Source organism: Halichoeres trimaculatus, unplaced genomic scaffold (assembly GCF_033239565.1).
Source record: "Halichoeres trimaculatus isolate MK-OKI-2021-1 unplaced genomic scaffold, fHalTri1.1 fHalTri1_scaffold_4, whole genome shotgun sequence".
NCBI classification, from domain to species: Eukaryota; Metazoa; Chordata; class Actinopteri; order Labriformes; family Labridae; genus Halichoeres; species Halichoeres trimaculatus.
In genome coordinates, this window is record NW_027437182.1 from 30,541,991 (window position 1) to 30,556,620 (window position 14,630).

At 39.5% G+C, this 14,630-nt stretch overlaps 1 protein-coding gene across 2 annotated transcripts; it reads left to right on the forward strand.

Annotated features, from left to right (window-relative positions):
- Positions 1–870: 870 nt before the first annotated feature.
- Positions 871–13,364, forward strand: lnp1 (leukemia NUP98 fusion partner 1). Of its 2 annotated transcripts, none has more exons than XM_074668650.1 (4): positions 871–1,219; positions 7,296–7,541; positions 9,438–9,536; positions 11,802–13,364. In XM_074668650.1, exons 1-4 carry the CDS (start codon positions 1,034–1,036, stop codon positions 11,901–11,903), a joined length of 633 nt encoding a protein of 210 aa, XP_074524751.1. In that variant the 5' UTR covers positions 871–1,033; the 3' UTR covers positions 11,904–13,364. The 2 variants fall into 2 exon arrangements, with proteins under 2 accessions (XP_074524751.1, XP_074524750.1); XM_074668649.1 differs by lacking the exon at positions 11,802–13,364 and adding an exon at positions 9,821–11,071.
- Positions 13,365–14,630: the final 1,266 nt, after the last annotated feature.

A 14,630-nucleotide genomic window follows, 5' to 3' on the forward strand; every position in this document is an offset into this window, starting at 1 on the left:
ACAGCACAGGTCGGTTATATGGGGACCTGTCCCGGTTTTAGTCAATGGAAACGCCACAAAATGCGTGCCACACCAAGAGGGACCGAACTGAACTGCTTGGTGGAAACGGGGCTTAGGTCAACAGTGCTCTATTCACATCCTACTGTCCTGTAACTGTCAAATGTTTCACTCCACTTGAATATCTGCTGAGGAAAATGTTTTAAAAAAGTCAGATTCGGTAAGTCAAAAACTCCTTCTTGGAGCTTTAAACAGGATGTCCTTCCTGCTTTCTTAACTTTCTTGTGTCATTTTCAGACTCTGCACTCCTGGGACGGCTGATGGAGTCTTCTCTCATATCTGGCTTCTGTTTTTTGCCGATGTTTCTTTCCCAGCTGCTTATCTGTGTGCACACACTCTCATATCTGGAAATAATGATGTATAAAAAGCATAAATATGATCCAGTAGTATTAGCAGTGATAGGATGGATCTGCTCCCTCTGTGTCCTGTATCACACAACCCGCAGGCTGTCAGTGCACAGTGTAACACACGGCAGCCTGCACTCCATAATTATTGACAGGTTTGATGGACCCAGTGAGTGGAAAGTATGGGGAAATTGGAGTTTCAGTTGTCTGCCCCCCGGCTCATGACTGTAATGGAAAGATTAAAAGCAGCAGTCACATCAGCCGCCCAGCGCCAAAATACAACCCTCTCCTCTCTGCCTCCCTGTTTACTTTCTCCCCCTCCATTTTTACTTTCTGGCACCACGCTAACTTGATTAAGAGGATTCTCTTATTTAGACTTGAAGAAAAAAAAAGCTCTGCAGTTTATTTTTGGATCCACCAGGAATAACAGGACTACAGCAGCCCCGCCTGAGCCTGCAGAGGATCCAATTGGAGTAAGTTACCTTTGCCTTGTGGGGCAGAGTTGTGTAGTAGAGCAGGCAGTCAGTCAGAGGATTAGTAGGTCAGCTCAGTGCTGTCTCTACACTCTGTGACACTCGGCTGGACTCGCACCCTTATAAGCTGCAGAGAGAGGCTCCCTGCACAGCTCCAGCATGTCTCTCAGACTCCTGCCGGCCATCATCATGGACAATGATGAGGATGACGATGGGAACTTCACCAAATGGATGAGCAGTTACTGGGGACACGGCGCAGAGACCGGACACTCCAGGGAGAGGAAACGCAGCTTCAGGAGACCTGTGAGGACACACTCTGACAGAAGAGCTTCACTGCCGACTGTGGTAAGGACCGCCAGCGTTACATGGCTGAATGCATGTGACTCTGAGCTCAGACTTTCTGGGAAAACTTTCAAGTCCTCTCAGAGCACAGCAGGGAACATTGACAAGCTGTGGTACTTACGTGACTCTGACAGCTATCATGAATAACGCACTGGGGTTGATAATACAGGTGCATGTTGTTATAAATTTGTACAAGATCATCTTATAAAGCTATCATATTTAAGATTTTTCCCAAATATCCACATTGGAGTATATATTTACGTATTTCATGTCCTTTAGCTTCGGAGTTCTCAAACTTTCAGCTCATGACCCCCAAATATTGGTGTCAGAGACAGACGACCCTCCACCATCCCTTGAGGTGGTTAAATGATGCTGACAGCTGCACGCAGGCTCCAATTGGCCGATCTAAACACAGACAAATGAACACAACAGAAATCTGATTATTTTACAGTAATGTGAAAAAGCTTGAGTCAGAATTTATCACTAAGTTTCAGTTTATTTCTGCATTTTATTCTCATCTTCCTTGTTTGAGCCTTTTATTTCCACCTCTCTTTGTTGGATGTGAAGCACTCTGAGTGGTGTGTTTTTATGAATGTGAGGCGCTGTGCAAATAAAGCTGGACTGGCTGTTTAGACTGGGGCCCTGACAGGAAAACAGAATATTTGTTACACACATGCACAGGTGATTTTGTGTGCGCTTTGGCCTGATTTGATGGTGGATGCACACACCACTGTGTTTCCTGTGCTGCTGCGAAATAACCTTCATTTATCTTTCCTAAACACCTCCGGGGCCAAAGCAACAAAGAAAAGTAGAGAACTCATGACTCCTTTTCATTTCTGTGGATTTACTTAAAAACTAAAAAAAAATCATTATGCTTTATAATAAATAAAACATGCAAATTTAAATTCCTTAAAATCATTATTTATTTTGGTAAGCACAGTTTTAAAACCACTACTCTGGCACAGTTTTCTACCTGGACTCACTAAAGCAACAACCTTTATGTTTAGTGGAGTTTTTGTCCAGCAGCAGCAGCAACATACATCAAATAGATTTTTATTCCCCAGTTTTTAGCCATTTTAGAGGACAACCTCACACTGCAGGGTGAAAAATGTTTTTAAATCAACGGATACTTGTTTCAAGACACTTCAAAATCCCATTGTAGTATGTCAGCATTCAAAGGCCAGACACGTTTGCGCAGGTCATTCAGGTAATAAGTTTGACGTAAGACAGCATGGAGATAGTGATATTATGACAGACACAGAGAGAGCAGATTAATGCATCTATTTACTCTGCAGACATAAAAGCCCCTCATGCTGCTATGAGCACGATGCAGGTCATAAAGCGTGATTATAGTGTTTACTGAAGGGATGTCGTGACCTGAGACGCTCCTGAAGCACGCACAGGCACAGTTTAAGGTGGTGATTAAAAGTGATTATGTAGCAGTAAAAGTGATGGAAACCTGAGTTTATACCACTTCATGTGAAGAAACAGAAAAAGTGAGTCTCAGCGGAGAGCTGGTGATGAAGAGCAGGTTTTATTTCGAATATCAGATAACTCTTTGCTTTGCACTGAACACCAGGTGGATTCTTCCCTTATGGTGATCTTAGGCCAAGGCTCCAAGTACCTGACACCAGGTGTGAAGGGAGCAAACAACTTTTCCATCGTGTTGGTGTTTTGTTTGTGAATTTGGTTTGAGATTATCTAATGTTTCAGTCTGTACATTAATTCATGAACTGTTGACACTGTGGATCATTTGATTTCCAGTCCAAGACAAATGGATGGAAAAACCCAACTTGAATTTTTCACTGGACATTTATTTTGATGCTTGGCTTCAAGTTTTTGTCTTTTTGACTTATAAAAAAACCAAAACATTTTTTATACCTCTTTTGAAGAAATATGACTTTTTCTTGTTAGTTACTGAAGTAAATTTAACTTTTTAAACAGACATCTAAATTACACTGGGGAATTAGTTTTTTTTTGGCATGCAGACTTTTTGAAAAAAAAAAAAAAATTACAAAAACACATACACCCACCAACTAAGGGCAGTTTGTCATATTTTAACCAGCCTAAAAGGCAGTTATTTGCTTTTTCCAACCAAGAGGGCAGTGGGCAAGAGGGCTCTTTGGCACAAGTCTTAGCTCCCAAGAGGGCGCATGTTTTTTCAACAAATGAGCCACAAGGAGGGTGAACTGCCCCCACTTTGGTGCACACCACTGTTTGGGTTGTGTTAATTTTGGTGCGCCCTGTGTGCATACTTAAGTAATCTGTCATTTCACTGATTGAGTCCTGCGCATGGGCTTCACAGTGGCACTAGGGTTATGTAGCAGTATGACACCATGAAGGTTCTCTTAGTGCATGTGTGGGTCTTCTCTCTGAGCGCTCTGCCACAGTGCAAAAACATGCTCATCAGGTTAATGGTCACTCTAAATTGTCTGTAGGTGTGAGTGTGATCATGAGAGGTTGACTGTCTCTATGTGTCAGTCCTGCGATTGACTGGCGACCAAGGTTATAATAGTTAACTAAAATGAAACTAAAAACGAAAACTAAAATTCAAAATACATTGCAGTTAACTCAAACTAATAAAAATTAGAAAAGAAAACAAAAACTGTATCTTGTGTTCACAAAACTAACTGAAACTACCCAAAATTGTAGACAAAATGTCCTTAGTTATCGTTTCTGACAATATTAATAGCCTTCAGGATTTAAATTAATTTGACACATTTTCCCAACCAATTTTAGACAGTTTTTGGCAGTTGTCAGTGCCGCACAGCACCATCATAGCAACGTACTGGGACGTGCTTGTTTCCTGCACTGACTCGCTGTGCGCTGTGCTGCAACGAAAGAGTCCACTTTTCTAATTATTTAAGCTTTGTTGTTGTATATCATTTATGTTTATATTGATTTTATGTTATTTATGGTAACATTATTTTTATATAATTTATGTTTATATTTTTTATGTTAAGTTTATATTATTTTCTTGTGTTTGAGGCAGCAGCCAACAGTTCGGTATCAGCATTAACTGAGCAGTGAGCACTATGTTGAACTGGAAAATAAACTGTATTACAAAATATTTACTCTGACCTTTTTCAGTCCTGCACCTGGTTAATAAGGTATAAAAAAACTAAAACTAAACTCAAACTAAACTCAAACTAAACTAAAACTAAAACTAAGCCTTGTTGCAAAAATCAAAACTAAATAAAAACTAGAATGCCCGCTCCAAAATTAATTAAAACTAAACTGGAATGGGAAAAACAATGTCAAAAAATTGCAGTCTTCTTGCTGCATAAATGTTTCCTGACATCGACCGAACAGCACGGCTAACAGACATTTTAAACACTGTACAGGAAAAATGAATCCTCCCTCTGAAGGTCTTAAATATCATACACCAGTATAACTTCCAGTCTGCTCCATCACAGTCCTGAGTGTTAGAAACTTTAATTTAATCTGAAGTTACAGGAATTTATGTTTATATTAAAAAAACCCATATCTTTTTAAGTCAGTGACTTTTGCATGTAAAAAACTCATCTACATGCAGAATGTGATCTCTCTTGTGAACAGTGTGCTTCTTTATTCAGCGCCATCAGGGACCTGACTCACTGACTCCTCTCCCCCTGTCAGAGCGAGGTCAGAGGCCACAGTCAGCTTCACAGCAGCAGCTTCCGGCTCATGTTGGGGACACGCACTGAACAACAACAACAAGCAAAGGGGATATTTACCAAAGAGTATGAGTTCATATCCTGGGAGCTGTCTGTGGGACTTGTCCCCTTGTTCAGGAACTCTTTTAGGTGTTATAAAAGCTGAGCAGAGATGTGCTGTGCTCTTATAGATCTGCCTCTAGGTGGTGTCAGACATGCTGAGATAAAACTGAATCATTGGTGTTACATGTGCAATATCAGCATTTGATCCAGAGGAAAGATGAGTCAAAAAGTCAGCCTATTAAATCATGTGTCAATTAGCGGACCATGATGTATCCTCATATTACACAACTCACACCAACCATCCAGCACAGTTCCTATAACATAGCCTGCTGTCCCCCTGGACTGCAGGGATGGTGACAGCAGAGACGGCTGATCTTGGTAAAAGCTTTGTGAGGCTCTTTTCCTGTTTTAACAGTTTTTTTTTTTTAATCTATTTGTGTTTCCCCATTTGAACCCAATATCTGAAAGCCCAGCCAGGAACAGGGGCTGCAAATTCACCACAGCTAGAAGTCTTTTAACATGTGTTGTCCCTTTTAAATGAAATGATAGCTAAAAGGCTAAATGTGAGGAATATATTTGGCTAATTTGGCTGATTCGTCAAGGTCATCTGACAATTTGAACTTTGTAAAAGACAGGAGGAAGAAGAACAAAACTCTCGTTCATGCATTTTCTAATGTTACCAACGCTCGGGGATATCTTTATCTGAACAGAAGCGGGATCAAAGCAGTCAGTTTGGCCAAGAGAAAGTTTCAAAATTTAAACTCATTTTGCAGAAGTACTAATAGCTTACAAAACAAAAAATATAAACAAGTTAATTTGACTCAGAATTTTGAGTTGCAATAATATAAAAATGTGTTTTTTTGAAGAGGAGGAGGAAGTATTAATTGCATTATTGTAAAAAAAAAAATCAATTGAACGTCAAAGCGAGGTGCCGAAGTTGTTTTATTTATTATTCATGACTTAAGCAGCAATTCTAAAACTGTCACAGTCCTGACAAGACCCAAGTGCAGAATTGAGATACAGCCCAAAGTCAAAAACAAAAAACCATTCCAACCAGGCAGCAGTACAGAGTCAACAGGCAAAATGTCGAAACAGGGGACAGGCAGCGCTCAGAATCCATTAAAGAGCATTACATAGGAGAGCACACACAAACCAACGGTCAGCAACATCTGAAACTAACCAGTTTAAATTCTGACAGGTGATGAGCAAAAAGGTTACAGGTGTGAGCAGGTCGCTCAATCAATCAGTCTTTATTTGTATAGCGCCAAATCATAACAAACGTTATCTCAAGACACTTTACAAAAACATTCACAGGTCTAGACCCATAAATGTTAATAAAATTCAATTAGTTCATTTGTTTAATTATAACATCAAGACAAGATAAGGAGTGGTATCTCATCTTAATACACCAGGAGTACAGCACTTTGCAGCATTTAGCAAGTTACAATGGAGAGGAAAAACTTCTCTTAAACAGGCAGAAACCCCGGACAGAACCAGACTCATGTTAGACAGACATCTGTCTCGACTGTGTTGGAGACGGATAGAGGAGAGAGTAGGGGAGAGAAGTATCGAGAAAAGGGAGGGTTAACAGAGAGAGAGGGATACACACACACACACAAACACACACACATACACAGAAAGAGAGCGAGAGACACACAGACACAGACACAGACATAGTCCGAAGTTTGGCGTTGTGGCGACAGTTAAAGTAAAACCAAAACCAGCGGCAACGATGGGGCTCAGGAGGAGCAGGCAGCTAAGGCAGTGTGTCCATGACAAGAACAACTAGCATGTTGTAGTTTGGTTACCTCTTAGACTTTGATCTTCGAGTAATCTAAGCTTGTCTTCAAGTTTCCTTTCCATGCAGGGAACAGTCTTAAACTTCAAAGTAAACCCAGCTGGAAATCTCTGAGAGGGCAGAAACTACTGAGGACATTCTGAGCTTAAGGTTTCCTCGTAGCCAGCAGCTTAAGTCTGTTGGTTTTCACATAAAAGCTAAAGCTCAAATGATTGTGAACATATCACATGTGCATATTTCTGATAATTTTCAGACAAAGAAACTGTTGCTTAACTTTTAATTTTTCCAACTCTGACATGATTTAATCCCAGTTATTGTTGTTATCTTACATGTTCGGTGTGTCATAATGTGATTACTGTTGTTGTGTAAATGATCACTGAGCCGAGCACAGACACTATAATTAGGTGGGTGGTTTGCAGAGATGTTACTAAAGAATATAAGGTGAGATTGACCCGTGTCATAGACAGGAGCTCAGCCTGGTCGTGTGTTTGCTGTAACACTCTGCACAGTTCAAACAATCTGCTTTTCATGATGTTTTACAGCTTCCCCTCTCTGTGCCTCTCTCTTTCTCTGTGGTCTACAGACACAGTTAGACGCCATGAAGTTAAACAGGCTCCATGCAGCTACAATGGCCCCCAGCCCGAGCCACATCAAAACCAGGGAGGAAAAGGGGGAGGTCCGGACCCACCCGAGGGCTCGACGTGCCTCCTCAGACGATAACTGCCGAGGGAAGTCGGCCCTCCAAGAAAACCGCATCAGCACCATCCCGGAGCTCACAGAGTCCTTTGAGAAGAGACTGTTTCTGAGAGATAAGAGGACCACAGCCTTGGTGAGCAAAAGTACCATAAAGTTATTCAAAACTCCTGAGAGGAACTTCTGCTTTGTGTCTATTTCAGCAGCATCAGTGGACAAAGCAGGTCCTTTTCTCTCTTTACTGATCTTGTCCTGAACACGTGTGAATAATACCACTGGCAGAAAAACTCCTCGCTGTCTTTTACAGTCAGTCATATCACTTCCTGTTATGAAATGAAAGTAGAGAGTATTGGCCTTGATAAAACCTCATCTAGGGAGGCATCAGTGTCACTCCCAGACAGTGTCATCACCAGTAAAAACCTTTTCTTACTTTGCAAGGGGGCATCCGGTTTGATGAAAGATGTTGGTGTACTCTATTTATAACTAATGGAGACAGGTCTGAAGCATGTAAGCTCATTGTTTTCCACTCTGAACGCCATTATTTCTAATACTGCTGGGAAAAAGGCTACAGTCCTCATTTTAGTGGTTGCTGGATTGACTTCCAGCCTTTACCCTTTACTACATGCCATGGATACATGGATAGATACTTTATTGATCCCAAGGGAAATTCAAGGCATTGTGTGAATTCAGTATTAAGCTGTTCTGGTGAACCTGTCAGAGCCAGAAGGGAACATGCAGCTGTGTGTCGGGCAGACAGTGATAGAGGCGAGTCTTCCTCTGTCTTGATGAGCTAGAAGTGAATAATGAGTGAACCTGTGTGCAGTTTGAGAGCTGCTGAATGTGTTTTTCTCTTACAGAAAGACAACATCTTTGGCCTCTGTGTTTCCATTGCTGTGTGTTCAGAAACAACAACATGAGAAAAAACTGAAATATTTGGGAATAATTACTTGAAAATACAAAAAAAATTCCCCAATCGACCAAAAATGTCACACACACCCTGCAGCACTTACATTGACTCCCTAGAGGCAGCGGACCCCCAGTTGAGGACCTCTACACGTTATAGACAGTTTGGGAAAAAATATTTTCTGAAGTTGTGAAAGAAAAGAAGATCATGCAAAAATGACCATAAAAAAAGATAATAATAATAATTACAATAATAACTACAATAGTAACAACAACAACAATAATGATAATATTAATAATATTAAAAAATAATAATATAATTATATAATAATAATAATAATAATAGTTACAATAATAATAACAATAATAAATAATGACATTGAATAAAACTCAGCGCAAACATAAAAAGTCCAATTTAAATAATAGTGAGGCACATCTGCCACCCTACACCTGTCTCACAGTTCTGAAAAAATACTGCAAAAAAATTACTTTAATAAATATACTGCACTATTCTAAGATGCTTTGGATGTATTGGTAGCAAAAACTGCAGAAGAAATGTATCACTGAAGTTCTCTCTGGTTTATGGCAAATTGTCCAACAATGCTTTGAAAACAAAAACGCGGTTGTAGGGTATTGGATCACCAGAATTTACTTTTCCAGCCATTTACTATGATACGTTTTTGTTCTCATAGTGAAAGATCTGTATGGATCTTAGTTTATGTATACGTAAGGGTTGGAAAGATTAGGATTTGTAAATTCAGATTTGTAGCCCTAACCCTTTGTAAATTCAGTTAAGTTGGATGAATGATTTCACAGAGGTTCCCTTAACGCTTCTTTTTAATGAATGCAAAGTGACCCGTGTTATTTTCCTTTGAATCTTAAAAAACTGTTAAAAAACTGTTAGAGCATCAGTCTTTGCATTCTTTTTATTCTAGTGTTGTTAAAAGACATGCAGGACATTTTTTTGACTCCTCCATGTCTTATTTATCTTTTTCTGTACCATGATGCACCGTCATGTAGTAGCAAAAACAGTGACAAGCAACTTGATCAAATTTTATTCTGCCCAGTTACTGTATATCCTCAAGTCTTCAATGCTGTGCAACTAAATTTAATATCTTTTTTTTTACAGAATGATGATGAAAAACTGTGCCTGATTTGTCATGAGGACATGAGGAAGAGCGGAGGAGGCATTCAGGAACTGCACTGCACACACCGCTTCCACAGAGAGGTAAAACATCTTTTAATATGTCAGTTTTATGTGCATGTTTCTTTCTCTTCACTGTGTTCACACCGCCTGAAGAAGCCTCCACTGGTTCACTCCACTCCCAGCATGTCAGATATCAAACCCAAAGTGCATGAAAGTGTCCTATTACAGGATGTGCATGATTTGGAGTGGTATGAAATGAGTTTGCCTGCACCGGAAACCTCTCTCTGTGGAAGCATGAAGCCCTCTAACAGATCTCTCCTGCTCTGAGGAAACTTACTCATAATGATGTCTCCGTTTGTGGGAAGGCGGCTCGTAGGTCAGAGCAGAGCTCTCAGAGGCCCTGCAGCAGCGCCGAAGCAGCGGCCTGTCAGGGGAGAAGATCTTTGAATGAGAGGCGGAAGTCTGAAGATGGACCCATCACCATAGAGAGGGAGCAGCACACACCTCGTCGTCAGCTCTCCCTGAGGAGGCATCGCTGAAGTTCTCTGTGGAGAGAGGAGAAAATGGGGAATTTGCAAAGGGCCAAACATAACGAAACTCCCCTGAACTTTTGTTTTTTACTTTAGGGTGTGATGTGTGAAAGTCCTAAAGTCTGGACCTGAACCTCTGAAAAGTGATCTGAGGATCCTAGCACTAGCTTGAAGGCAATGCAACTCTCTCCTCTAAGTTTCAAAAGGCTAACTAAGGAACATACACCACTCATAGTTTACTGTTTCTATGCAAAATTGCCAAGAAAAAAAGAAATTAATCTCTTCTTTTACAATTTTATGGCTCTGTTCCTTTTTCGACTTGTCTTCCACTGTTTGTTAATCGGTTGGGGATGATATGAGGATAAAACATTTAGGTTGTCTTAAAATAGGCTGCATGATGTGACGGCAAATTTGGAGGTCTTGGGTTCAACCAAATTTGGGCTCAAAACCAAGTGTATACCAATTATTAGCATGCATAAAAAATAGTAAACTTCAATAAACCTGCAATCCCTGTAATGACCTTTAGGGGGCAGCTTCTCTGGTTTGAAAAACAATAGACAAAAACAAAGAAACTGTGTGTACTCACCACTTGATTTTTTAATTTATTCAACTGTTTCCCGGGAAGTTTATGGTCTCAATCTCTTAATCAAGTCTTCTTCAATAGAGAACAATGTTAGTTTTGTCAATTTCTCGGTCATAAAGAAAAAAACATTGACTTGCATGGCTACCTGTTGATGTAGAGTAACCACAGACTGAATACAACTTTTAGAAATGGTGTTAAAGAGCTAAAGATGTCCATTAGCCTAACTGGATTTCTGAACAGAATTGAAGCCCTCTGGCAGTCAGCTACAACATGTCCCCCTGTCTATCTTTCAGTTCAGCCATGCCGATTAACACAAAACTCAAAACCTTAATGTAACCAGAATTGATGCCTCACAAGAAATTTATCTTTTTTACAGATATTACTTATAAATTGGTGAGATGTTTCATGTATCATGCAGTAAACAAGTAATTCTGCTGTAAAACCAATATGGGACCAAATGGAGTTCTGTTAGCTCTGTTGGACAGCCTCAAGTGGACCCTTGAGGAACTTATATATATATACATATATATATATATATATATATATATATACACACACACACACACATATATATAGGGTTAGGGTTAGGGCTAACCCTACAAAAACACTTTTGTCAACAAGAACAAATTTGTTGCCACTTCACAGGTCGTCTAATGTACATAATTCTGTACTATAATCCAGTAAGGACATGTGAGTTACTCTTTACTGCTCCTTAAAAACTGGTTCAATGGTTAAAAAAAATCACATAAGGAGGACATATTTAAATTACCACTATTAAAGAACAGATGAATTTAAAACAGTGTGGATTTTGAAAAGTGTAAATAAATATTCAATGTAATACAAAAAATTAAGTTGTTTGTCTCAGTTGTTGTGATTTATTTGGTTGTCTCCCTTTTATCTGTGTAACTTTCTCTGCTTGTCTTGTGAGCACTGTTAAGAAACCTGTCTGAAGGTTGTTTAAATGGTGATGTGTGTTTTTGTGTTCAGTCTAAAATTTAATGTATTTAAGTTGAAATAAGTCTGTTTATGAGAAAAAAAGTGGAAATATCAAACTTAGATGTAAAAAAACAGCTTGTATTTCTGTTTGAAAAGCTGCTCTCAGTAAATAAATAAACAGCAGAGTGAAACGGGTCAGGGTCAGTATTGTTCACATGACCTTTAGGTTGACTTGTTGAAAATAACCTCCTGGTTCCACCTAATGGGTGTAATAATTTCATCTAAAATGTGTTTCAGTGCTTGGAGCAGTGGCTGTGGACGAAACAGACGTGTCCTACGTGTCATGCCCACGTGTTTATACTGCTCTACTGGTCTTCATCCCGCACCAAAGTCCCATAACAGTCCTGGAGAATGCTGGTCTGTGATGCCTTCATGCCAGTAAAACCCTCAGAGAGCCACCACCTCCCAGTCCATCTGAATGAATGCTCCCTGGTCGACACCGGGGCGAAGGTCTGCTAATACAAAGGAGGGTTAAGATCATCTTTGGTCACAGGTGGGGGCGCTATGTGAAGATTAAAGGACCTCAAGAAAATAGATTGTTAATCATAATGCTATTTTCTGAGTGAATCCCCAAAAACAAGAGTTTCTTCTATTCTTTTTTATGACTGTGTCTTAAACCTGCAATTTTATATGGTTAATGCCTCTGATCTGGTTTTATTCTTATGTATCAGTAATCATTTTTTCTACTTTTTTTTTGTTTACATATTTGCATGTCTTATTACCTCATAGGGATCATTTGATGTGTTAAAAAAGGCATGTAGTTCCTCTGTAGCTTAGAGTAATACGAGGAGATCAATACTACTGTAATTTTTGTCTTTTAAACAGTCTGTTGCTTGTTTGGTTTAGTGAGCTAAATGAAGGGTACAGCCCAGTTCTTGGTCCTGGCAAACTAAAATGTAATGTTTAAAAAAATGTAAAATTAGATTTTTTTTTTTTACCTTTTACGCTCATTTTGCAAATTGTCAAGTTCATCCTACATCATGCTGTAAATGTTTTACTTTGGCTTTCACTGCACTGCTTTTAACATGTCCTGAGAATCACCTCCTCCCTTCCCACCACCCACCTTGTCCAATAGAGAAGACTTCTTACTGCAAAGGACATGAATGAGCAAGTAGCCAATTTCAGGAAGTAGGGCTACTGTTAATTTCAAGAAAATTTCAGAAGTGCAAATGTGAAAGAGGGTTGTTCATGTGTCCCTCTTTGCATTTTTAGACTAATCACGACTGTTGCTTGTTTAATGTATCACAGATTCAGTCTATGTGAATGACAGTATTAACTCTGAACTGATAACTGCGTGAATTATTCTTCCAGCTTTAATTTTTTTGAGGGACAATATGCTTGAGGTAGAGTCTTCACTATGAGGTTATGAAAGCAAAACTCCTCCTCAAGTCTATGACTCAAACCTTATTTCCATCTGGAAATTTCCAAGCTTGTTTGTTTTGCATGTAAATAACTTTGCATGAGAGGTTTTATGAGTGTTCATCTCTTCACTGTGGTGCATCTTACACTGCCTAACCACAGAATCAGTGTTTACAGAAAAATGGACCACTTGTTTTCACTAATGTAAAAATGATAATGGGATTTTGATTTTAAGCCACTGACAAAAGTTTTCTTTTTATTGATGTCCATTAAAGTCACTCTATGTGTTCACAAATTGTTTGTGTAATTATAGAGCAGATGGAGTTTGTTGTGGTGAAAGTGGTTGTATCTGGGTTTTATCTCAGTCTTTTATGATGACTTTGATGAAGTCATAATTGAGACTGAACATTTAACATCCTGCCTGAATGTCACTGAACTGTTTCTGATGGACTGTTATTTATACAGTAAACATTCAACAACTTTTGAATAACTTAAACAGACTTTGCTCTAAATAGCCATCAAAAAAAATTCCTCTCGACTTAAACTTGTTGCAGCAATGTTCTCAGTGTTCCCCGTTGTTCTGACTCTGATGAGACCGTGCTACTCGTAAACAGACACTAGGCGAGTAGTGTGACATAGAGCTGCACTGTCAAGCTGGGGGGACGGCAATGTGGGTGGGTGGGGTAAACAATTGTACTTGAGTTTCTCACCTCTTCTCTAGGAAACAACTCTGGCGTCAAAATGAGGTCAAAACAAAAGTACTTAAAACTGCAGCTCCTTAAGCTGCCACTTGAGGCTTGTCCCAACAGCCAGGGAAACCCCTATAACACCTATTTTATTCTGAATGCTCAAAAACAAGACAAGTAGATAACTTTGAGCTGGATGAGTGGGAGGTTACATGCACAAAACTTATGTTAAATCATAGAACTGTAAAAAAACATGGACGTCATCTTGGTCGGTTAGCAGTGAGGTCACCACAAAAACTGCTCCCCCTGGTGGCTGGCTGCAGTATAGGTAAAAAAAATCTGTCTCTCCAGTCATTCCAGATGGGCTGTGGTCAAACTTTGAAAAATTAATATACCTTGTAGAAATGTTTCTTATGTCCGATTGTTGTGGTGATTTCAAGGTATGATTTGGCTGCCTTGTAGTCAAGTCCTCTTTTTTCTGAAAGTTTTGTTTTCATTAGTTATACAGGGTTAAAAACAAGATTTTACATCACATTTAATAATGATTGACAGCTGCTGTTCTTGTGTATTTTTTTCGGTTATTGTAAAATATGTTGGGAGGTAGAGCCAAGAAGTGATTAGACTCTCAAAAGAAAAAAAAATCACATAATTTTAGTTACCCGGCTCCACTCAGATTCTCCCAGAATCCCTCACAGTATCTACTGCGCAGACTCTGGCTGCACAACTGCTGCCAATGGCTGCCCCCGCTACGGGGGAATTTTGTCTTCAAAACAGTACCTTGGCGGAGCCACGCTGTCCACGCTGTGTACAGTAAGAAGTCATAAAAGCTAATAAAATAACACAGAAAACCGAAATTACATCTATAACTCATGTTTACGAAGGCATTCAGGCTATACATTTTGCTAAATTATTTACATTGCTGACTTAACTGACAAGAGGCGGAAAAGTTAACTTTGAGATGCAACTTTTGGGACTGCCAATCTGCAGGGTGTATGGTTACAGACAAGCTGCTCCCCTTGTC